We start from the raw sequence: 19194 nt of genomic DNA, 5'->3' as shown, positions 1-19194 counted from the left end.
CACTAAAAATTTAATTTGCAATCAACACTAGAAATCAGAAAGTCAAACGTGAAACAGGAGCTTCTTTTTCTTCATTTTATTTTATGTACATTAACTTGTCTAAAGAATGTATACTTGTTTGTCTTTTCATGCAGGACAAAACCCGACGCACACAGACTGCATGAGTGACTGCAATAGCCATGAATGATTACTGCTTTTCATAATGAAAACCATAAGAGAACTGATTCCTAGAGGGGGAACCTGAAAGAACTTTAACAATCACTGTTTTGCAACCATCACGTTATCTGTCTGATCTGTTGTTATTGTTTTTATATACTGTATAGCTTACTGCTCCTTATCAGGGGTTACTTGTACACATATATGACCGAGAACTTTCTAATTTGACAAAAGCAATCAAATAACAATTAAGGCACTTACATGAAAAGATCTGCTTTTTTAATTGCATTTGGAAACTGTGTAACTGGCCTTCAATAAATGATTGTTGTAAGAGTAAAGTTTGACACAATTAAGACCTGCAATCTCATTATACCAAACGACTAAATCAAAACACTGGGGGAAAAAAACAAACAAAAAACATGTTTTCCATTTTCGTGGACCAGTTGGGGAACCTCTTGGTATTTATTTGACTTATTGAGCGTTCTTTTATATTTGGATCTCTTATTGTGTTTTCCTTTTAGGTTTACATTTTACTTTGCCTTTTACTTTTGCATTTTAATAAAAGGATAAAGTCAAATGAACCTTTTTTTATAAAAATTCTATTAACTTATGTTAACTGGCATTTTATGAACCTTTTGACTGTAAACAGAACTTATTTTTTAGAAGAAAACCAACAAGCATGGAGAATGAAAATGGATGAAGGGAAAATGTTTTTTGTACAATGTTTACACAGAATCAATATTCACTCTTGTACTATAGTGCATTGTTCTGCATGACTTGTCCATAGATTAGCTTGTATTCCCCACAAACTGATTAACATTCCTTAAGTAACTTCTTAAAAGAAATGGTTATGTGTCACTTTTAAGATATCTGCAAAATTTTTAAGTGGTTATGTCTGTTCCTAACATGGATCGTTCTGTACTTTTTATTTCAATCCAAGTCTTTTTACATATGTTTGTGCCTTGATATCTGTTTACACTTGTTCTTTAGAGACATGCTATCTTCATAGTGTGAACTAGGGCTATTTCTACTCCACTTCAGTTCACAAAATCTGTCATTTAGGATGCACCACAATACCAAGACAAATGGATGATAGTTGTTTGTTAACATTAAAAGTCATTCACTTGTTAAACGTAAATAAAGGTTTGGTCACATGATCTTTTATTCTGCTGTGTGATGTGTTAAGGGAAAATTCAGAATACTTTATTTTGTTTCTTCATTTTTTTAACCAGTTCACTAGCAGAAGGACACTAAAGACAATGAATTGAGCAACTTTAAAATATAGAATAAGCACTTTGCTGATTAAAAAGACATCAACAAAAAACTGAGAAGAAAAGGACAATCATACAACTAAACTAAAAAGTATTTTGGTAAAACAAGACTATATAAATACCATTCGGACAAACTGCAGCTATAAGCCAAACTTGTTTTCTTTTATTTTAATACATCCTTTACACGTTAGTTCTTGCAACTGAGCATGTAATAGGTACTTAAAGCAAAGAAATGAGTGCGACTGCAACCTAAACTTTGCTGAATTACAATACAGAGTGTTGTCAGCATATAAAGAGGTGAGATAATGACGCGCGGTAGTCATGCCAGAAGGTATTTTGCGTTTCAAAAGGACCATTAGAATAGAATAGTGAATACGCATTGCTGAAGAAGCTTTGTGGAAAAGATCCACAAGGTGGCGACATGTAGATTTATTTCTATCAATACATACCTGGGACTTTAGGCCTTTAGTAGCCTGCACGATTCTGGAGAGAATTAAAAAATGTATTTTAAATGCTTGTTTATCAACTGAAATCACAATTTTTCATTATTTTTTCATTATATATATTATAACTAAATAACTAAAACTGCACGTGGAAGAAAAAACATTTTATTTAACTAAAATAAAAAAATAGACTTTTAGTAAAGGTTTAAACTAACTGAAATTATTTGTAAAGTTGGGGGGGGGGATATAGAGGTAATGTCCTTAGTTTTAGTATTTGTTAATCTAATAAACTGTATCATAACTTAGCTCATGAGTATTTAACGGGCATGTTTATTCTAACTTGTCTGAAAACTCAGAGTTATTTTTTGTTGCTAATACTAATCTTCCTAAATCTTGTCTCTGGCATATTTCCTCCATACAATAAAAGACTAATATTAACACTGAAAATAGCAAAAACATTTCCAAACACTAACAACTAAACCGAAACGAGCAGCACTACTCTGGAAACTAAACGGATAAAAAAACAAACAGTCAAAATGAGATTATAAAAACTATAATAACTCTGCTGGAAATGTATAGTGCTCAAAAAATTCAAAATAGCAATTGGACGACTTGAGTATTCTCAGGTGTCTAATTTAAAGAGCTCCAGATGTGGAGTCCCAACAGTGTGGTGTGAAACGCACAGCGGGAACTACTGAAATGACTCCAGGGGGCATCTTATTTCAGGCGACTCACTATTGGCTGGTTTTTTAATGGGCTGTGCTGATTCGCTGCGACAAAAAGCTCAGCATCGACAAAGTCCGCTGACGGAGCTTCATTTGGTTCAGAGGAGAGAGGACCCACAAAGAGCGAACAAACCTCCGATCAGCTGTTCGTCTGAGGAGTTGTTGTTGATTGTGCTGCGATTCATTTGGAGCCACATACAGAGGTGAGTATTGGCAAACCGCTGTGTTTTTAGGAAGGGTGGTAGTTGCCACACGCTCAAAACTTAATCCACTACTCTCTTTTCTTTTGCAGAAAAAAAAACACAGGCTTTGAACTTCACTTTCTCAGAAGCAATGGTAAGTTTATTTTTTCTTTAGTTTACTTGTGTTTTAGGTGCTGCATTAGTTTCATTAAGAGTACAAATGCCCCAAACCCCTTGGTAAACCCACTATGTGAAGCTTTCTTAAGACACTGGCTTATCCTAGTTTTTTGGCATTTATTTTCTGTTTTGTTTTTATTTTATTTCTTGACCAACTTCTCTTTATAGTGCTTTAATCCACCAAGTCACTGTTAATTCAAACCGGAATTGCCTTTGCCAAAAGCACACAGCTGGGTGAATCACTTCTAGCCCATTGTGTGAAAGCAGCCAAGAAGAACAGGGCATTTTAAAAGTGGCAGACTGACCACAGAATCTCACAGTGGATGTCTCTGCATGTCAGATGAAGTCTCCCCCAGAGGCCAAATGGTTCAGCACCCACAGCTGTGATAACATCATGGCATTGTGGCACCTTTAGTACTCCAAGACAAACAGTGACAGGAGTTAGAAGCTCAGCAAGCCAAATATTGTAAGAACCTGAAAACTAAACAATAGCATTACGGATTAGACTGGAGGCATTTTTGCAACTCCCTGACCCAGAAACTCTTAGTAAATTGTAGTTTTTTCTTCATTTTTGTAATGATCAAAGTGCAGATTAAAATTTAAAGGATTTTTTCATCAATATAATTATACTGCCTACTCGAAGATGGTTTAATTAACACTGAGCACATGATCTTTGTGCAATTCCAAAATGTTGCTGTCACTTCCTGTTTTATAATACATGCCAGTCCACATCCTGTGAACTAGGGGAATCCAGAGAGGATATGTGAGCCTTCACACTCCACTCCAGACTAAGCTCTACTTTGTTCAACTTCCGCTCTAAATTTAGGAGGCAGGGAGAGTTTTCCCCAGTATGAAATGTGCATCCTGTGCTTTTAATTCATTTTCTGGACTTATATTGCATGGGATGGTCTCCATAAAGCTGAGGTTTTTCAGGAATGCTTGAGTTCTTATAAGGCCAGAGAGCACAGTGATCTCAGCTGGTAAAAATCTTACTGGCCGAGTCCTGGAAATAACACACTGAACTGTTCAAGATATAGCTAGAATGGCCAGGGGATGATGGGATATGTTGGAAAGCGGCCTAGGAGCTCTCTTGGCTGTTGCAACGAATGAACATAGCTTGTCTTTACTTAAGTAGTTTTGGTGGACATGTCAATTTTGAATAGACTTTATTTAAAATCTCCTTGCACCACTAACTGTTTGTCTGCCTCTCCTGTTGTGCAGCTGTGTTTAGGAGATTCTTCTGACTGCCTCCGGGACCACATGCAGTACATGAGGAGATCCCTGCAGGATTTGAAGCAGATAAGCAGGCCGAGGCCACTTAGCGAACCATGTGTTCAGTCTTTCGCTGTCACTCGGTTATACAAACAGAGGGCACAGCAAGAGCGACTCACTCGACTGCGTGCTTCTGATGCCAGTGAAGCCAGCACCTATGACTCTGCCTGCTGCCTGGCCAGCCCACTGGAAGAGGAGGAAGAGCAACAGGAGCATGAAAGGCTGAAACAGGGCTCTCCCAGCAGTGAGAAGAGTGTGGACTTTGACTCAGGTTACTCTGAAGCTTCTTGGCCTGATGAAGGCGTGGTGCTGAGGAGGACCAGAAACATACGAGTTTCTTCTTCTGCCTGTCTCCGCACAAACAGAGGACCTTCTGGTCGTATCCGACCCAAATCAACATCAGACGCCTGTCTGGAGCGCTGGACATCATTCGAGGCCAGTGAGCAACAGGACTGGACGACAATGCTGCTGAGCCGCAGCAGGAACAGACAGCCCTTGGTTCTGGGTGACAACAGTTTTGCTGACCTAATAAAGAATTGGATGGACCTACCGGAGCTTCCTGAGCCAGCAGAACAAAAACCAAATGCAGGCCGACGTCTTGCCAAAGACATTCTGGTTAACATGCGCCGAAAACTTGCAGGGGTGTCCAAAGGTGTGGAGATGAGGCAGAGGCCAGGAGACTCCACCAAGGGCTGCAGGAGTGCAGAGGCTTCTAAACGAATGTCCTGTCCCGTGGGACTCCAAGGACTCAAACCTTTCTTTCACCAGTCCCACACAGGTCTACATACACTGGACACTGATTTTTACCAGTTCACCGCTCTCATGAAGACAGGGAGCCGGCAGCCCATCATATGCAATGACATCATTGGCTACATCTGAAGACTGTACCTACAGACACCCGTTTCAAAAGAACTATTGTTTTTTCAGTGTTTATATTTTTGGAATAAAAACTGATTATTATTATTTTTATTATTAGTATTATTATTTAATGCAAATTTGTCTGTCCCTGTTTGTCTGAGCAGTGCTAAATGCTACAAGAATATTAAAAATGTACAAAAAACAATCAATGTTTTGCATTCAAATAATTTTAATCATCCTAAAGCTTCATCATCACAGCAGTATTTTGTGTCAACTTTTAGCAGACATAAAACGACTGAAATGCGTTGATATAATTATTGTATCACATCAATTAGTTAAAAACAAACAGAAAACAAATACAAAACAAGGTTTAGGAGCTGTGTAAAGGGCACAGAGTTTGTACCAGATTAAGAAAAGGGAGTGGTGTGCATCAAAACTTGCACAGTGTAGTTCAAAAGTCTTGATCCTCTTCTCATTTCTTTATGTTTTCCTAGGAAAGCCTAAACTAGATCCAGTTTATTGAAACACGTGCATATGGAAATACATTATATAAGGCAACTGTGGAGAGGCAGGTTCGTGACTGCTGGATTATGTGTGTTTCTATCCAGGTATGCTTTTACAACACTGGCAGTGTGTTTGGCATCACTCTCATGGTAAAAAATAAATAAAAAGAATCTATAGCTAATCGGATGCTTTTCAGATGGTATTGCATGGTGGATCAACTTCTGACGATACATTTCTGGGTTCATAATTCCATCACTTTTGACCACTCTCTGAAATCCAGTCCCAAACCATGACAGTTCATTAAACCTGTTTCCAATAACTATAAGTCCAGTTCTTGTGTAATTTAGCATGCCTTAGCATTTTCTGCCTGTTTCCCTTTCTTAAGAAGGCTTCTTCACAGCAAACAGAAGGTAGATCAACTGAAGAGCCAGACATGTCTCAGGTATTGTGTCAAGTTATTGCTGGACTTTCAGATGTTGTTCATCTGCTGTAGATAGTTTTCGTACGTCTGTCACTTTTTCTTTTGTCCTCCACTTGTCCAATTTCCTTTGAAGCCCACACTGCACATCTTGCAGAGATATGCCACATTTCAGCTAATTTCTCTTCAGGAATCTCCAAAAGGTGATTCTGTTCATCTGGACGTAGCGTTTTCAGTGGGAGAAACATTTCGTCACTCATCCAAGTGACTTAGATGAGTGACGAAATGTTTCTCCCACTGAAATCGCTACGTCCAGATGAACAGAATCAACTTTTGAGTTACTTACCTGGATGACTGAGAATGCATCAAGACGCTCTTCAGGAATCTGCTTGCTGGGGCAAAATTTCATTAGTGTCAAATGAATGATTGTTGGCATTGTTTCATAGATTCAAAAAACACCAAAATGTTTTTTGTGTTTGCAACAATCTGCTAGTATCTAAAGTGCCTAAAGATACAATTGAAATTGTTTCTTTGCTAAGTTGTCAGTTATATGTAGGCACTACACTAGTTTATCCATTGAGTTAGGTGCCTTTTTACGCTGAAATAGGTCATATATTAGTGTAATGTGGATTAAAACAGTCAAGGACAAAATTAAAAATGAGTTAAAGGCATCCAATGTCCAATTAAAAACTCTTCAGAAAGCCTGAAGAACTATTACTCAAGGCAACTTTGAAAATTTGGAGAACATCTGGCTCCTCGGAAACAATATATATAAAGAAATGCGAGGTGGCTCAAGAGACTTGCACAGTACTGCATGCACAATACCAGCAGAGAAAGAACATTTTAAATGATGGGGAACTGAAGTCTGTTCATGAAATACACAGAAATAACTTGTTCCTCAAAGAGGCATTTTATTGTTCCAACTGAATGTAATCGCAAATTGCATCATCATGCAAATTACAAGGTAAAGTTGAAGACATATATTAAGTAGTTGCAGAGAAAATTACAGAGCTGATTCACTTTATATAAATCAAATTCAGACAAGAGCATCAAGAGCGTGCTAATAATGTCAGCCTGTTAATGCGAGGGTGTGGAGTGAAACATTGAGGCTGCAGAAAGGGGCGGGGAATGTACAGAAGCATGCTGAGGACAGATGAAATCCTGCTAAATGACTTTGGCTTCTCCACTCTGAACATATGGCAGTATATCTTCCGTATCCATAAACACTGTGCACAGCATGACCTTAACTTAAGCCAAATTACCAACACTGGCCCAGTAGTGCGAGATCTATCATGTATGTCTTTGCAACTTCACAACTTCTCAAAACTTTAGGTAAAAGAGTGCAGTTTGCCAAGATTCCTCATTTTCCGTAAAATGATTTATAAATCGATATATCAGTGTTTTTTAAACATAGATCATTAACACAACAAAGAATGCAGTCTAACAAAAATCATGCCATTTCAATAATTTAAAAACACGAGGAATAAAAACGTAGAAGAAAATCATTCAAATATCAAGCTCGGGTAATAAAATCTGTTCATTTTTAAATGTTAGATCCTGAGAAGTCCCCTTGTTACACAGCAGCAGATCCATGAAACTCATATTTACTGAAACTGTGCTGATGGTATCACAAGTAAAGGTATCTGATCGTTGGGACTGACTCGCAGTCCTCGTCTTCAGAAAATGACGGGATTAATTCCAGCATCTTCTTATGTGGAGGGATGTCTTCCTTTGTTACCTCCTTCACTACATCAGACACCCTGCAAAAAAAAAAAATCATAAGCTATTCTAAATAATAATGTGGAAATCAAAGTTTGTGTTGAACAACTACATATTCTCACTATTAATCAGGTGCTCCTACTAATACCTCTTTTGTAGTATATATCTCCACATGGCTTTACATTGCATGAAAAATCTTAAACATAACTAATAACTAGCAGATAGAAGAAAATTAACCCCAATAACAAATGCATTGTCCAAGTTTTTATGTTCCCTTTTCACTGGTCCAAGCTCTGGACAGGGTGACTGCACAGGAAGTGAATACTCCAGAGGACATTTATCTTGTATGGTCTGCTGTCCACATGGCCCGCAGTCTGCACCTCTCTCTCCCTGTGGGTTAACCTAATCATAACAACAACACCAGCTCCCCAGAGACTTGAGCTTCCAGTACTCACAATATTATTTTGGCAGACGGGACTAATAATCGAATGTTTCAGTTTACCCAGTGAGCCGTTGCCTATAAAGTTTGGAGGTGAAAAGTGATTTATTACATTTCCCTCCTACTCTCTTCAAGGAATCGAAAAATCCTGCAGGGTCTTTATTTAACTGATAAGGAGAGTTTGCAGCACGAGTCATCTGATTTATTTCAAACACCCTGGAGCTAATGAAACATGCCTTTAATTTGCTGCAGCATTGAATGGGTCAAATACCATAGCTTCTTCTAAAACGCAGAAAAAGAATGTCACGCTCATTTTATTCTTTAACGTCTTTCCTCAACAAACAGAAGGAAACCCGAGGAGGAGTTTCAGTCATCTGTGTTTAGTGATGCGTGTTAGTGTGTCAACATGCTCTCTCCTCACCGCCTAGGAGGAAACACCTCATTAGCCTCTAAACAAACAGGAGACTGTTGCTTATTGTGACTGTTTATATGTGCAGCAAAGGTCACGTAAAGGTAGTGATGGGCAGTTTGTACTGTATCTGTGTTTTAAGACATACCTCTTCTTCAGCCTCTCTTTGTGTCCATTGAATAAGACAGAATTCCCATAGAAAAGACTGCAGACATTCAAGTTGCACTTTTCCTGCACAAAGACAAATAGTCAAGATTAAATCTGTAGTACAGTATAATAAGCACAATAAGCCATGACAGTAAACACAGATAGAGTGCACGCAGTAACAAAGACTGATGTCCTTCTGCAAGGACACCAGTCTGCAGAGCTGTAAGTCTGCAGCAGTTCAGAAAACTCCACAAGCAAACTAAGGAAACCCAGTGGTTAAAAGGTTAAAAGAAACAACTGGAGCACTGAGAAGACGTGCCAATTTATTTTCCCTTTGCTTCCTCAGAAAAAATAAATTCAACACCATCAATAAACCAAATGTCTGTTCAGAGCAAGATTGCAAGCACCTAACAAATAGGCTGGTTGTGCTGTGCTCAGATGTTCTGGTTGAAACAAACATATCTCATACGTATGATGAAGACAGTGACTCAGAGATCAAATGTACAGTGTAGAAAAGTAATAAAGATCGCACTAAAAACAGGAAGAGTTACAATGGGATGTTAAGGATGGGTTTTCCATCACTGCATTCTAGGATACGACATTCAGGTCAACAGTCAGCTGTACCACTCTATCTGGGATGGAAGTGACATCCTGAAATTAAACGGCTTGCCATTCCTCACAGTAGAGGACTGAATTCAGTATCATGTGCTGCTCTTGTCTTTTGTCACTGGTGATAAGATGGACAACCCAGACCGTGGTTAAAGTACAACAGTGTCAAAGTTGCCTTCAACCAAAGCACAGCTCTAATCTGAACTGCTGAGAGGACTTAAAAGGTACAAAAACTGTGACAAAAACAGTGCAGAAACAGGAAAATGCAACAGTTATGACAAGCTTTTCAGTTAAACTGTTCACTGCATGAATTTGTAGATCTTATTTTCAAAAGTATTGTTTTAGTAATAAAAGGAGCAATTACCTGTTTACTTATCAAAGCCAGTCTTTAACCCACTACAAATTTCAACAGCAAGAAGATTTTTATTCTCTAATGCTTATTCACTGTAATTTTAATTTCTCTGAGAGGGTAAGTGTAAAATAGCAAGTCAGGTTATACTGGATATATAATGGACGTTGTGTAGAGGGGTGGAAAGGTTAATAAAAAAAAATCATGCGTGTACTCAGCAGCACCCGCTGTGAAGAAAGTGTGTTTCCTTGCTGAAAGAAATAAGAAGGCCATACCCTGATACACTGGAACAGATCCTCCAAGGTCATTTCCTGCTGACCACTTCTTCTGCCCTCAACGAGGAAGTCATCCCACAGGCTGAATTTCTTTCCTGCAACCTGATGATAGACATATTACATACAGCAACACTCACACGGACAAAGATGACAGACAAAGTACTGCTTGCTGTGAGGGATGTGCAGAAAATGGTTAAGTCCATAACAAGAGTCCTGCATGCTCAAAGACAGAGAGACTGCATTTTTCATTGGTAGAGCAGCTGAGAACAATCAGCACTCTAGAACCGGCCACACTAAGGTCAAGAAGCTTCTTCCTCATATACGATGAAGGGCACTTTTCTCAAGTTACATCTTTGAAACTTCACAGTTTATGATCTGCACCAGTAGAATCTACATTCATCCATGTGATATTGTGTGTTTGCATCTTTATAAAAGTAAAAAAATAAATCTAAAAAATCTGTGTGAATATAAATGTGTTGCAAGAGAAACAACATGGGAATTTCTCCACAGACTGCCAGATTGTACTTCACTTTGTTGACATTTTAAATCTGAGGGACTATTTTCTTTCTCAATTTCCTGAAGTTTTTGAGTCTAAGTATAAAGACATCCATTGTTTGAACTCTTCTTATTTCCACTGTAACGACCGTACCTTAAGGATATTCAAGGTATATTTGCACAATTTGATCGGCAACCTTTCCAAATGTCCTTAAATGGCCACATTAAGGTTGAGTTAATTGGCACTTAAGACAATAAACTAAAACAAATTGGAATTTTAATAGTTTTGCTGGTATTATATCATTATATTGAGCAGTGGCCAAAGTGAAATGATTGATCTGATTTTAATTTTACAGCCTACAATACAACAGAGGCCAAAAACAAAAGGCACTGCCTTCAAACCCCTCGCTTTCTCATGGGATCAGATTGTAAATTAAGTTATTTATAAGGTCAATAGGATTAATCTTTGACTTTGCACATTGAGACAGATTAATTAAACCCTTGTAAGCATAAACAATGCATTTGCCACTGGACCTAATGTTCATCACTTGGCGCTATATGCGTACCCTAAACATGATAATCCACATATGCAAGATCTAAGGGAAAAAAAACATCACTTGGTGGAAATGGATCAGAAATCCTCACGTGCAGAAATTAAGTCTAAACATGTCACGTAGTCAGTCGACTCTGCTCACATACAGACGCTGTCTGCTAGGAGAAGTTGTGAAGATCAAAAGTTGGCTCGAGATGAGAATACCAAAACTCTGGCTGAACCTGGGTCCAATTATCTCTGCTTCAGCAGCCAAGGGGAACTTTTTGACTAGCCCTTACAACTCCCACCACTTATGAGGTTTGAGGCTATGGAGACACACTCGAGACATACTTTTACCCAAGTCTCACTGGACGTGATGTCGATGTCCTTTGTCCCAGTTTTCAGACAAAGCACACTTTTGTAAATGGACTAATAGTTAAATACTTTTCTACTCTATTTGAGCAGTTAAAATGCTTTCTTGCATTTCGTTTGCAAGATGTGCATCATAAGGGTGGACATGTCAGCTTATGTTAACGTGTGACTAGCATCAATTGTTAGTACAATCCTAAACTATCCACGGAAAGAACAAGAACTAGAACCTGAACACATCTAAAAAAAAGAGGATTCTTTTATGACCTTGCACATGCAACATCACTGTTGGACTGTAAAGTAGATCGTGTGTTTTCAGTGTACCTATGCTTTTGTGTGCAGTTGCTCTTTATACACAATGCAAAGCAGGCATGCAGTCTATTTTCATTCCCACTCCTCCTTTCCTCTCTCGCAAGTCTGTCACCCAACTCTGGGGGGGAACTAAAAGCCAATCAGCTACCATGGTGACGTCAACTATTCACAGTACAACAGGAGTGAAAAAATAAACGAGAATGCTGGAAACTAACAGGCCGCTGGAAACAATTACAAACGGTTTCCCACAAGCACAAATGCAGTATCTTTCTGTCATGGAACTTCCGCAATAAAAACAAAAATGCCCCCACAAAACAGTTCTTTCTGGGGAACCAAACGAAATGTGGATCAGAAAGTAATTGTTTTTGTCTTAAACTGAACTGCCAGACTGGGGACACTGTTAAGAGACTTTTAGCTGCACTTCTGAAGTGGTTATAATTAAACTGCATGCACTTATAGTGGATAGTGTATATACTATAAAAGCTGGGAAAGGTCGTCTTGAGGTTAGAGTTTAGAATTACTGTCTGACAGCCCTCCTGTTATGTTGAGAATAGTGCAAATGACAAATTCCTCCCAAGTGTTGCTTGGCGGTTTATCACAGCTGCACATATTCAGTTGAGACTTGTAGTTGAGTATCAGGTTGTCGAACCTCAAAAACCACTTTATTAAGGATTCAATACTGGCTATAAGTGTGCTCTTAGGTTTACTGCTGTGTGTCTATTGTTGTATGTGGTACAAATTAAGCTGTTGTGTATAGTCTAACTTCAGAAGATGAGAATGAAGCAAATAGCTATTTTATCAGCCTGAGGGACATAAATTCAAATTGATGAAAATATGGTGAAAATACAGTATATAATTTTTTTTCATCTGCTCTATAGTCTTTTTATTATAAAGAGCTTCAAACCTCCCCATAAAACTTGAAAGAAGCATTTTTTCCAGAACAAAACCAGACTTGCTTCATGTGTAATATTTCTGGCTCTGATCTGTCCTCCCCCTGCTTTTCATTCTCACTCTACAGAGCCCTTCAAACAGTCTGTGAGGGTTTTTTTGGTTTAATGAAATGAAGCTTTTCTCAAATACTCCGTGTTTGTGACTTCTCCATAATTAACTACAATGCATGATGTAAATTCTCTCTCCGTGCGCATTTAGATATGAAGTTCCCCAACATCTGACATTAACAGCCAAACGTGCAGGCTGCTTCCTCTTGTTGACAGGAAGCCCAGTGATCCCCCCTTCTCTTCCTGACAGACAGTATTTTATCTATGTGAAAACAGGCCACATACAGTGCCAAAATCATACACACACTGAACGTGGGATTAAAAAACACACACACAATATATAAATCCTCACCCCCTTTAATAATATTAAATGTAATCAGCTGATTCCATAAGATATAAATGTGTATTATCACATAAACATAGGTGAGTACTGACATCAATATGGCCTACAGACAAAAATGACCTTTTAGCAATACATGTAAGCAAGTGGGAAATTAAAAGCCATCTCAAAGTGAATGGGAGCTACTTTTCTGTGCGTACACTTTACAGACTGACATGAAAAGGTCAGAAGGACCTGGCTCACGAAGTGTTATTTCAAGTGAGTCAGCACAGTATTAGACTCTTTAAAAAGGACAAAAAAATACAAAAGTAGACCAAGATTGCCAAAATCTGACCCAACAATCAAAGGCTTAATATCACTAAACAAAAATGAGAGTTTTCTTTTTCTATTTTGTTTGCTTGTTTTCTAGATTACATGTTTTGGTTTTAGTCACTGTTAACAGGGCTGTTAACAACATATGACATGATACACAATACAGTCTTTTGTGATAACATATGCAATTGATTGATGGAGCCCAAAAATAGATGCCTCCATCTACAGATATGAGAGCAGGAGTGCAGTCTGAGGAAGTTTAGCTCATGAACCTGATAAGGAGGTAAAATGAATCCCAATCTAACTGAAGCCCATTTTTGCTGGTTATTGTGAACAGAACCAAGCATTTGAAGAAATATCATAATGTGTTGTTCATAATGTATATTTCAATCTTGCCCTTTGAGACAATGAGCACTTTCGGAGACAGGAAGCGACCAGAGACCAGTATGAAAACTTTGATAAGCCCTCCTACTTTCAGCCTGCACAAGAACCACTTCTGCACAGGCACGCTCCTGTCTCAGCTTCACTTGCTGGCAAGAATCCCAACAGTGGAAATATTTTTACAACCCATTGAGGCTTGAGGCCTGTTTCTTCAAAGGCATCTATTTTCCTTTAGAAGCCCTCAAAGAGAGCTTTAGAGGAGGCAGATGGAGGATCTGTGTGGTCTCTTTAGATCACATTTTCATCTTGATCTCTTTAAGCTTCTTGTAGCTTTCCTTTTACAGACATTCTGGTAGCATTTCAATAAGATCCAATGTTCTAGATACATTCTTAAATGAACCTGAAGGTCAAATTGCTCTCCACTGCTGATGATTACTGAATGTGATATTGACTGCAGTTTAAGCATATATTTGTTTTTTTGTTTTTGTCAAGGGTGATTTGTGACAAAAGGATAGCAAGAAGGGTGAAGGGTAAGGTTTACAAGATGGTATTGAGGTCTTCTATGATGTATGGTCTGGAGAGGTGGAGGTGAAGATGCTAAGACTTTTATTGGAATTGAATTAGAAATCATAGGATATAGGGATAGCTCAGGCTAAGCAGTTTGGAAAAAGCCTAAAGGGGCAAAACTGAGATGGTTTGGGCATGTGCAGAGGAGGGATAGTGGATATGTTGGACAAAAGATGTTGAAGATGGAGTTGCCAGGCAGGAAGGAAAGAGGAAGATTTCAGAGAAGGTTTATAGATGCAGTGAAGGAAGCAATATAGAGGTTTAGTGTAACATAGGAGGATGCTAGGGATAAAATCTGCTGTGTCCTTAGCTAAAGGGACCAGCTGAAATAAGAAGATTTCAGCTATATGAAATTCATAATAACCATTATTTAGCCATAATGGCACCGGTTCTGACACAAACGGTAGTAACCAGACTGAAAAGCAGCACACATTTCGGTGCTTTATTTCGGTGATTTTTTCCCTGAGATGTCATACACTTTGGATTCTAGCCAATCATTTTACCTTTGCAAGCGTAGTAGGCGGGCCCAGGTACGAACGTTCTTTTAGAGCAGAGCTACAGATTAAAAATGCCCAAGGCGAAGTGGTCAAAAGTCTGGCTGTACTTCACAGCAAAAGATGCAAACTCAGCAGCCTGCAACAAGTGCTTTAAGCTGATACTGTCCAAAAGAGGTAACACCTCGAATCTGATGAAACACCTGGTGACGTATAGCATTTTGTTAAAAGCCGAGAAATGCGCCGTATTTGATAGCTTGCTGCGAGACCTCACACATCTACTGTGGGTGTGGTGCCTGTTATCGGACGTGGAATTAGCAACATCCCCCAAAAATCCGAAAAGGAGAGTCCTGGTCCCTAGCCCTGCCAGTGTAGCAGAAATGATGACGGATGATGATGATGGCAGCAGCAGCCGTTCTTCTCTGCATGAGTAGCTTCATGTTGTTCGTGTGTAATTTCCGTTGAGTAGGCTAACCACGTTATTACATTAATGCACGTAAGGTGAACTAGCAAACGCCGTCGTAGTTACATGCGGCTGTCTTCTTGTTTGATGGCAGATACTCCCTTCATCCTGGCCAAAAAGGCTAAAATGACCCAAGAAAAAGTGGAAAACAGTTAAACATGAGAGGTTTTTGGACAAAGTTTGAGTTTTTTCCATTGTTTAAGCACTGCTTCCAGCCAAGAGTGATGCCATAAATCCCCTATAGCTGCAGAAAAGGCTAACATTGTTACCTTTTTTACAAAAAAACAGCTAAACATGAGAGGTTTTTGGACAAAGTGTGTGTTCTCCATTCTTTAAGCACCGGTTCGAGCACCGGTTTGAGCACCATTTAAGCACCAGCACCGTTTCAAAAGTACCGGTTTGGTACTGGTATCGGATAAAACCTAAACGATACCCATCCCTAGTCATATCATAGGTCTTTTCTGGTAGACTGGAAGTTAAATTTTAAGATTAGGTAAAATGCATTTTCTTGAAAATGTAAAAATCATTCAGTGATGCTAGCTAACACCCAGCGCTACATGCGGGGCTTTGGTGTTAGCTCAGATATATATACTGGTAAATTTACCAGAACAATCCTGACTGTAATAATATAGCAATTTTCTTAAATGTCATATATTGAACAATATAAATATTAATATCATATCAATATATAGTATTTTATTAAAGATCAACTAATATCCAATGTGTTGCTTCATAAACTGTCTCTTGACATGATGATGATCATTCAGACTTCCTTTTCTTATCTCTACATTGTTGTTGTTTGCTCTGCAGCACTTTTTTCTAGACTTTACGGTTTTATAGTGGCCTACTTTGATGATGCTTGAAAAGTTTCGCTGACCGTTAAAATACATATCGTATCAAACTAAGAATGTGCACAAACTAAACAAACGGCACTAAATTACTAAATACAAATGCTCAATTGAACTGTCAAATGTACAAATACATGGGACTGTAGTATTTTTTATAAAATATCTGTATACGCCATATAGATGTTGATGCTCACTATAGAAAGTTTCAACGAGATTGGTCCATTCATCCAGGATGAGACACAAACATAAATACAAACATACAGTCATTATTATATGACCAGTGAGCATGTGTGAGACTTAAAATAGTGAAAATAGGCAGCATCTTTCAGTAGGTTATTCTTATAGCACAAAACCAAATGACCAAATGACTGAAATGACACATGACCAATCATATAATAACATTAAAAACTAAAAACTCAGTTGTAAAGTGGAAATTCTTCCACTAAGGCTTGTTTATACAATGTTTCTATGAAACCAGAAAACCAATCTCCCAGTTAACATCGTTTTGGTGACACTGAGTCCTTCGGTCCATTTTAGCATTTAAGACTGAAAGATAAGCCTTTGGTGTGCTATCTAATCAAGGCCAAACAGTCCATGATCACTGTAATGCCACATGGTTCCAGATTTAGTGTAAACTGAAAGAGTAACTTTAAAAAAATGTTACATCAGGAACAGTTTTGTTTGTTTTCCTGTTTTCCTTAGTGGGACAACAGTACTGTTATGTAAAATATGCCCTTTGTTCGATTGGAAGTGTCATCTGCTACTTGACCACTATTGATCACCACTCTTCTTTAGGCTGCAGTGAAGAAGCAGATGGCTGGGACCTCCAACTGTTCTATCCAACCCTCTGCAATTATCATACCCCAGAGAGAAGACAAGGATGCCAGCCTGATGCAATTCCCATGCAATTTTTTTAAAGCTCCATTAGTATTAAAGATCCTTTTTATTTTAAATTTAGGTCCCTTTTTGACAGCTAACTTGTGAGGTACAAATGGTGAAGGCGGTGAAGGCAGAGCGGGGGTAGGAGCAGCGATCAGGAGAGTGCAGAGTTTGACACACAGACTAAAAGCAGTGAGAAGCTTTGAAAAGGCTTCCATTGACGTGTAAAACAGCAAACAGAATCTCAATGTGACTGTCTTTCAATGAGAAGATAACAGCACTCCACCTGACTGAAAATGACCTGGGGCAGAAGCACTAAGTCAATAAAACCCTTACAAATGGGCCACTGACGTGCTGGAGCCTGTACACACACTCAAACACCAGATGTTTGATGGATTCCCACTTATAAAGCAATGGATTATAATTAAAATGCCTTACAGGGATGCATCTGATTGTGAGACATGCATTTGCATTATAATTTTCTTCCATTTGGAATAAGTGCAAATTTCTTTCTGCACATTTCAGTTTTGCCATTTCTTGATGGCTTGCACTTAATACTGCATTACCTACTATGAACATACAGGCACAGACACATGTATGAACGTACTCTGTGAATAATATGGTAACTAACACGATGTTTACTATTGGTATGAGGCATGTAATGGGACACAGCTCTCTGCAAATCACAGGGATCAGTTCAATAACAGCATACAGCCCTGGGCTCTGTGATCAACATGCCCTTTGTTGCTACGTATTTATTTGTAACATTGATCTGAGCTTTAGAAATCAAAGGTCATGCTCTTTGGTTACATGATGTGATGCTGTATGTAATGATGCAACGTTTTCATGTATTGGCTACTGGAACAAGGTATTGATATTTATAGATCAATATGACATTCAGCTCTTGATGACATTAAATCAGCGTCTCCCTCTTATCCGATGTTGGAATTGAACCCACGGCACCAGTAATTTCCTTTTAGAATATTGGTAATTTGCTCAATCCTGTAAGCCCCACTGGCTCCAATATCACATGCAATGTCCTTTGAGTCTTAATCCTAATTCTTCTCAAACTGTCAGGTGTTTGTCATGTATGTTTTTAAATCAAATGCTGGATGGATTTCCTAATTTTTGGTATAGACATTTACTCCTTTGTAGTATGAATTATAACCATTTTGGTAATCCCCGACCAACTGGAAGACTAGGCCATTACACAGCCTCTTTCATCTATTTTAGTTAGCTTTCAACTGAGTAATCATGATCTGAATCAATCAGACACTTCTTATTTTCATTAGTAGGTAGTACGTGATATCATTAGTAGGTGAAAATTTGGAAAACCACTTATGTGCCACCTGTGACCTTACTATAACATTTTGTTTATGACGTAATAAGAGGGAATGGCTTAGTAATAAGTACTCAAGACATGCTGTCTGACCATGTTAGAATTCAGATGTGTTTATAGTCGTTCTGAATGGCTACACTGGAAGATGCATGAAAAAGTGGGTTTAAATGTCAAATCACTGGTTTCAAAATGTTACAGATAATGGGCCATGCAGACACCCACTACTTACGTGGGAAACGTGGGATATGGTCTCATTCAGTGTTATCTAAGTTAAACTTAGCTTTTTCTTGAGGTTTCTTGTGTTTAATTAAGGTAAAGAAAGAAAAAGAAGGATGTGAATTGATGGGTAAATTTTAAAAACTCACAACCTCATGAAAAGTGTAGAAACCTGCACTCATCTTGAGTCATTTCCAACCAGTATTGGTGCTTTAAAGAGTTTCCAACAGAAGTTGGAACATGGGAAAAATGAATTACCAAGAAGTATGGGAGAAAGGGATTAAGACAAATACTGTAATATTTTTCTGTTTTCATGATGGATCTTTGTATAAAATAATTTGTGAGAATATATATTAATATTGCTCAAACGTATAAATGAAAACAGTGGGGCGCCTCAGGGATCGATTTTCAGGCTGCTACTTTTTAACATTTACACTCACGTGAAGTTTTCCAGTTTTCAGAGGACTCAATAGGTGTAGAATCACTTTTAGCAGCACAAGCAACTGTTTTCTATATGACTTTATCGGTCTCACACATTTCGTTGAAGGAATATTAACCCACTCATCTTTACAACATTACTTCAGTTCTTTGAGGTTTGCAGGCATTCATTTATAGATGGCTTTCATGACCCAGTTTCAGCCAAGCTTTAGCTGTCAGACAGATGGTCTCAGATTTGACTCTAGAGCACTTTGTTAT

General features: G+C 38.4%; 3 protein-coding genes across 3 annotated transcripts in view; 2 read left to right on the top strand and 1 right to left on the bottom strand.

The window, feature by feature from the left end:
* The window catches only part of LOC146574642 (guanine nucleotide-binding protein G(i) subunit alpha-2), a 71448-nt gene extending 70135 nt beyond the window's left edge, over positions 1-1313 (top strand). Inside the window, exon 9 of the mRNA XM_085274470.1 lies at positions 135-1313. The gene's annotated coding sequence lies outside the window, so the exon portion shown is untranslated. The remainder of the gene's footprint in view (positions 1-134) is intronic.
* A 1382-nt stretch (positions 1314-2695) lies between these two features.
* Positions 2696-5766, top strand: LOC146574641 (PAK4-inhibitor inka2-like). Its single transcript, XM_085274468.1, has 3 exons — positions 2696-2798; positions 2888-2931; positions 4176-5766. Exons 2-3 carry the CDS (start codon positions 2929-2931, stop codon positions 5103-5105), a joined length of 933 nt encoding a protein of 310 aa, XP_085130594.1. The 5' UTR covers positions 2696-2798; positions 2888-2928; the 3' UTR covers positions 5106-5766.
* A 1149-nt stretch (positions 5767-6915) lies between these two features.
* The window catches only part of uba7 (ubiquitin-like modifier activating enzyme 7), a 33353-nt gene continuing 21074 nt past the window's right edge, over positions 6916-19194 (bottom strand). The window contains exons 22-24 of the mRNA XM_085274467.1: positions 9954-10055; positions 8722-8804; positions 6916-7766 (exon numbers count right to left, since the gene is read on the bottom strand). Of these exons, the coding sequence (XP_085130593.1) occupies positions 7634-7766; positions 8722-8804; positions 9954-10055 (318 nt within the window). The 3' untranslated portion in view covers positions 6916-7633. The remainder of the gene's footprint in view (positions 7767-8721; positions 8805-9953; positions 10056-19194) is intronic.

Source organism: Mchenga conophoros, linkage group LG5, assembly GCF_057382185.1.
Source record: "Mchenga conophoros isolate Kocher_MC1m ecotype Shallow Benthic linkage group LG5, M_conophoros_male_GT1.1, whole genome shotgun sequence".
NCBI classification, from domain to species: Eukaryota; Metazoa; Chordata; class Actinopteri; order Cichliformes; family Cichlidae; genus Mchenga; species Mchenga conophoros.
Note: the sequence above shows the minus strand (reverse complement) of the source record. Positions and strands in the feature narration are given on the sequence as shown.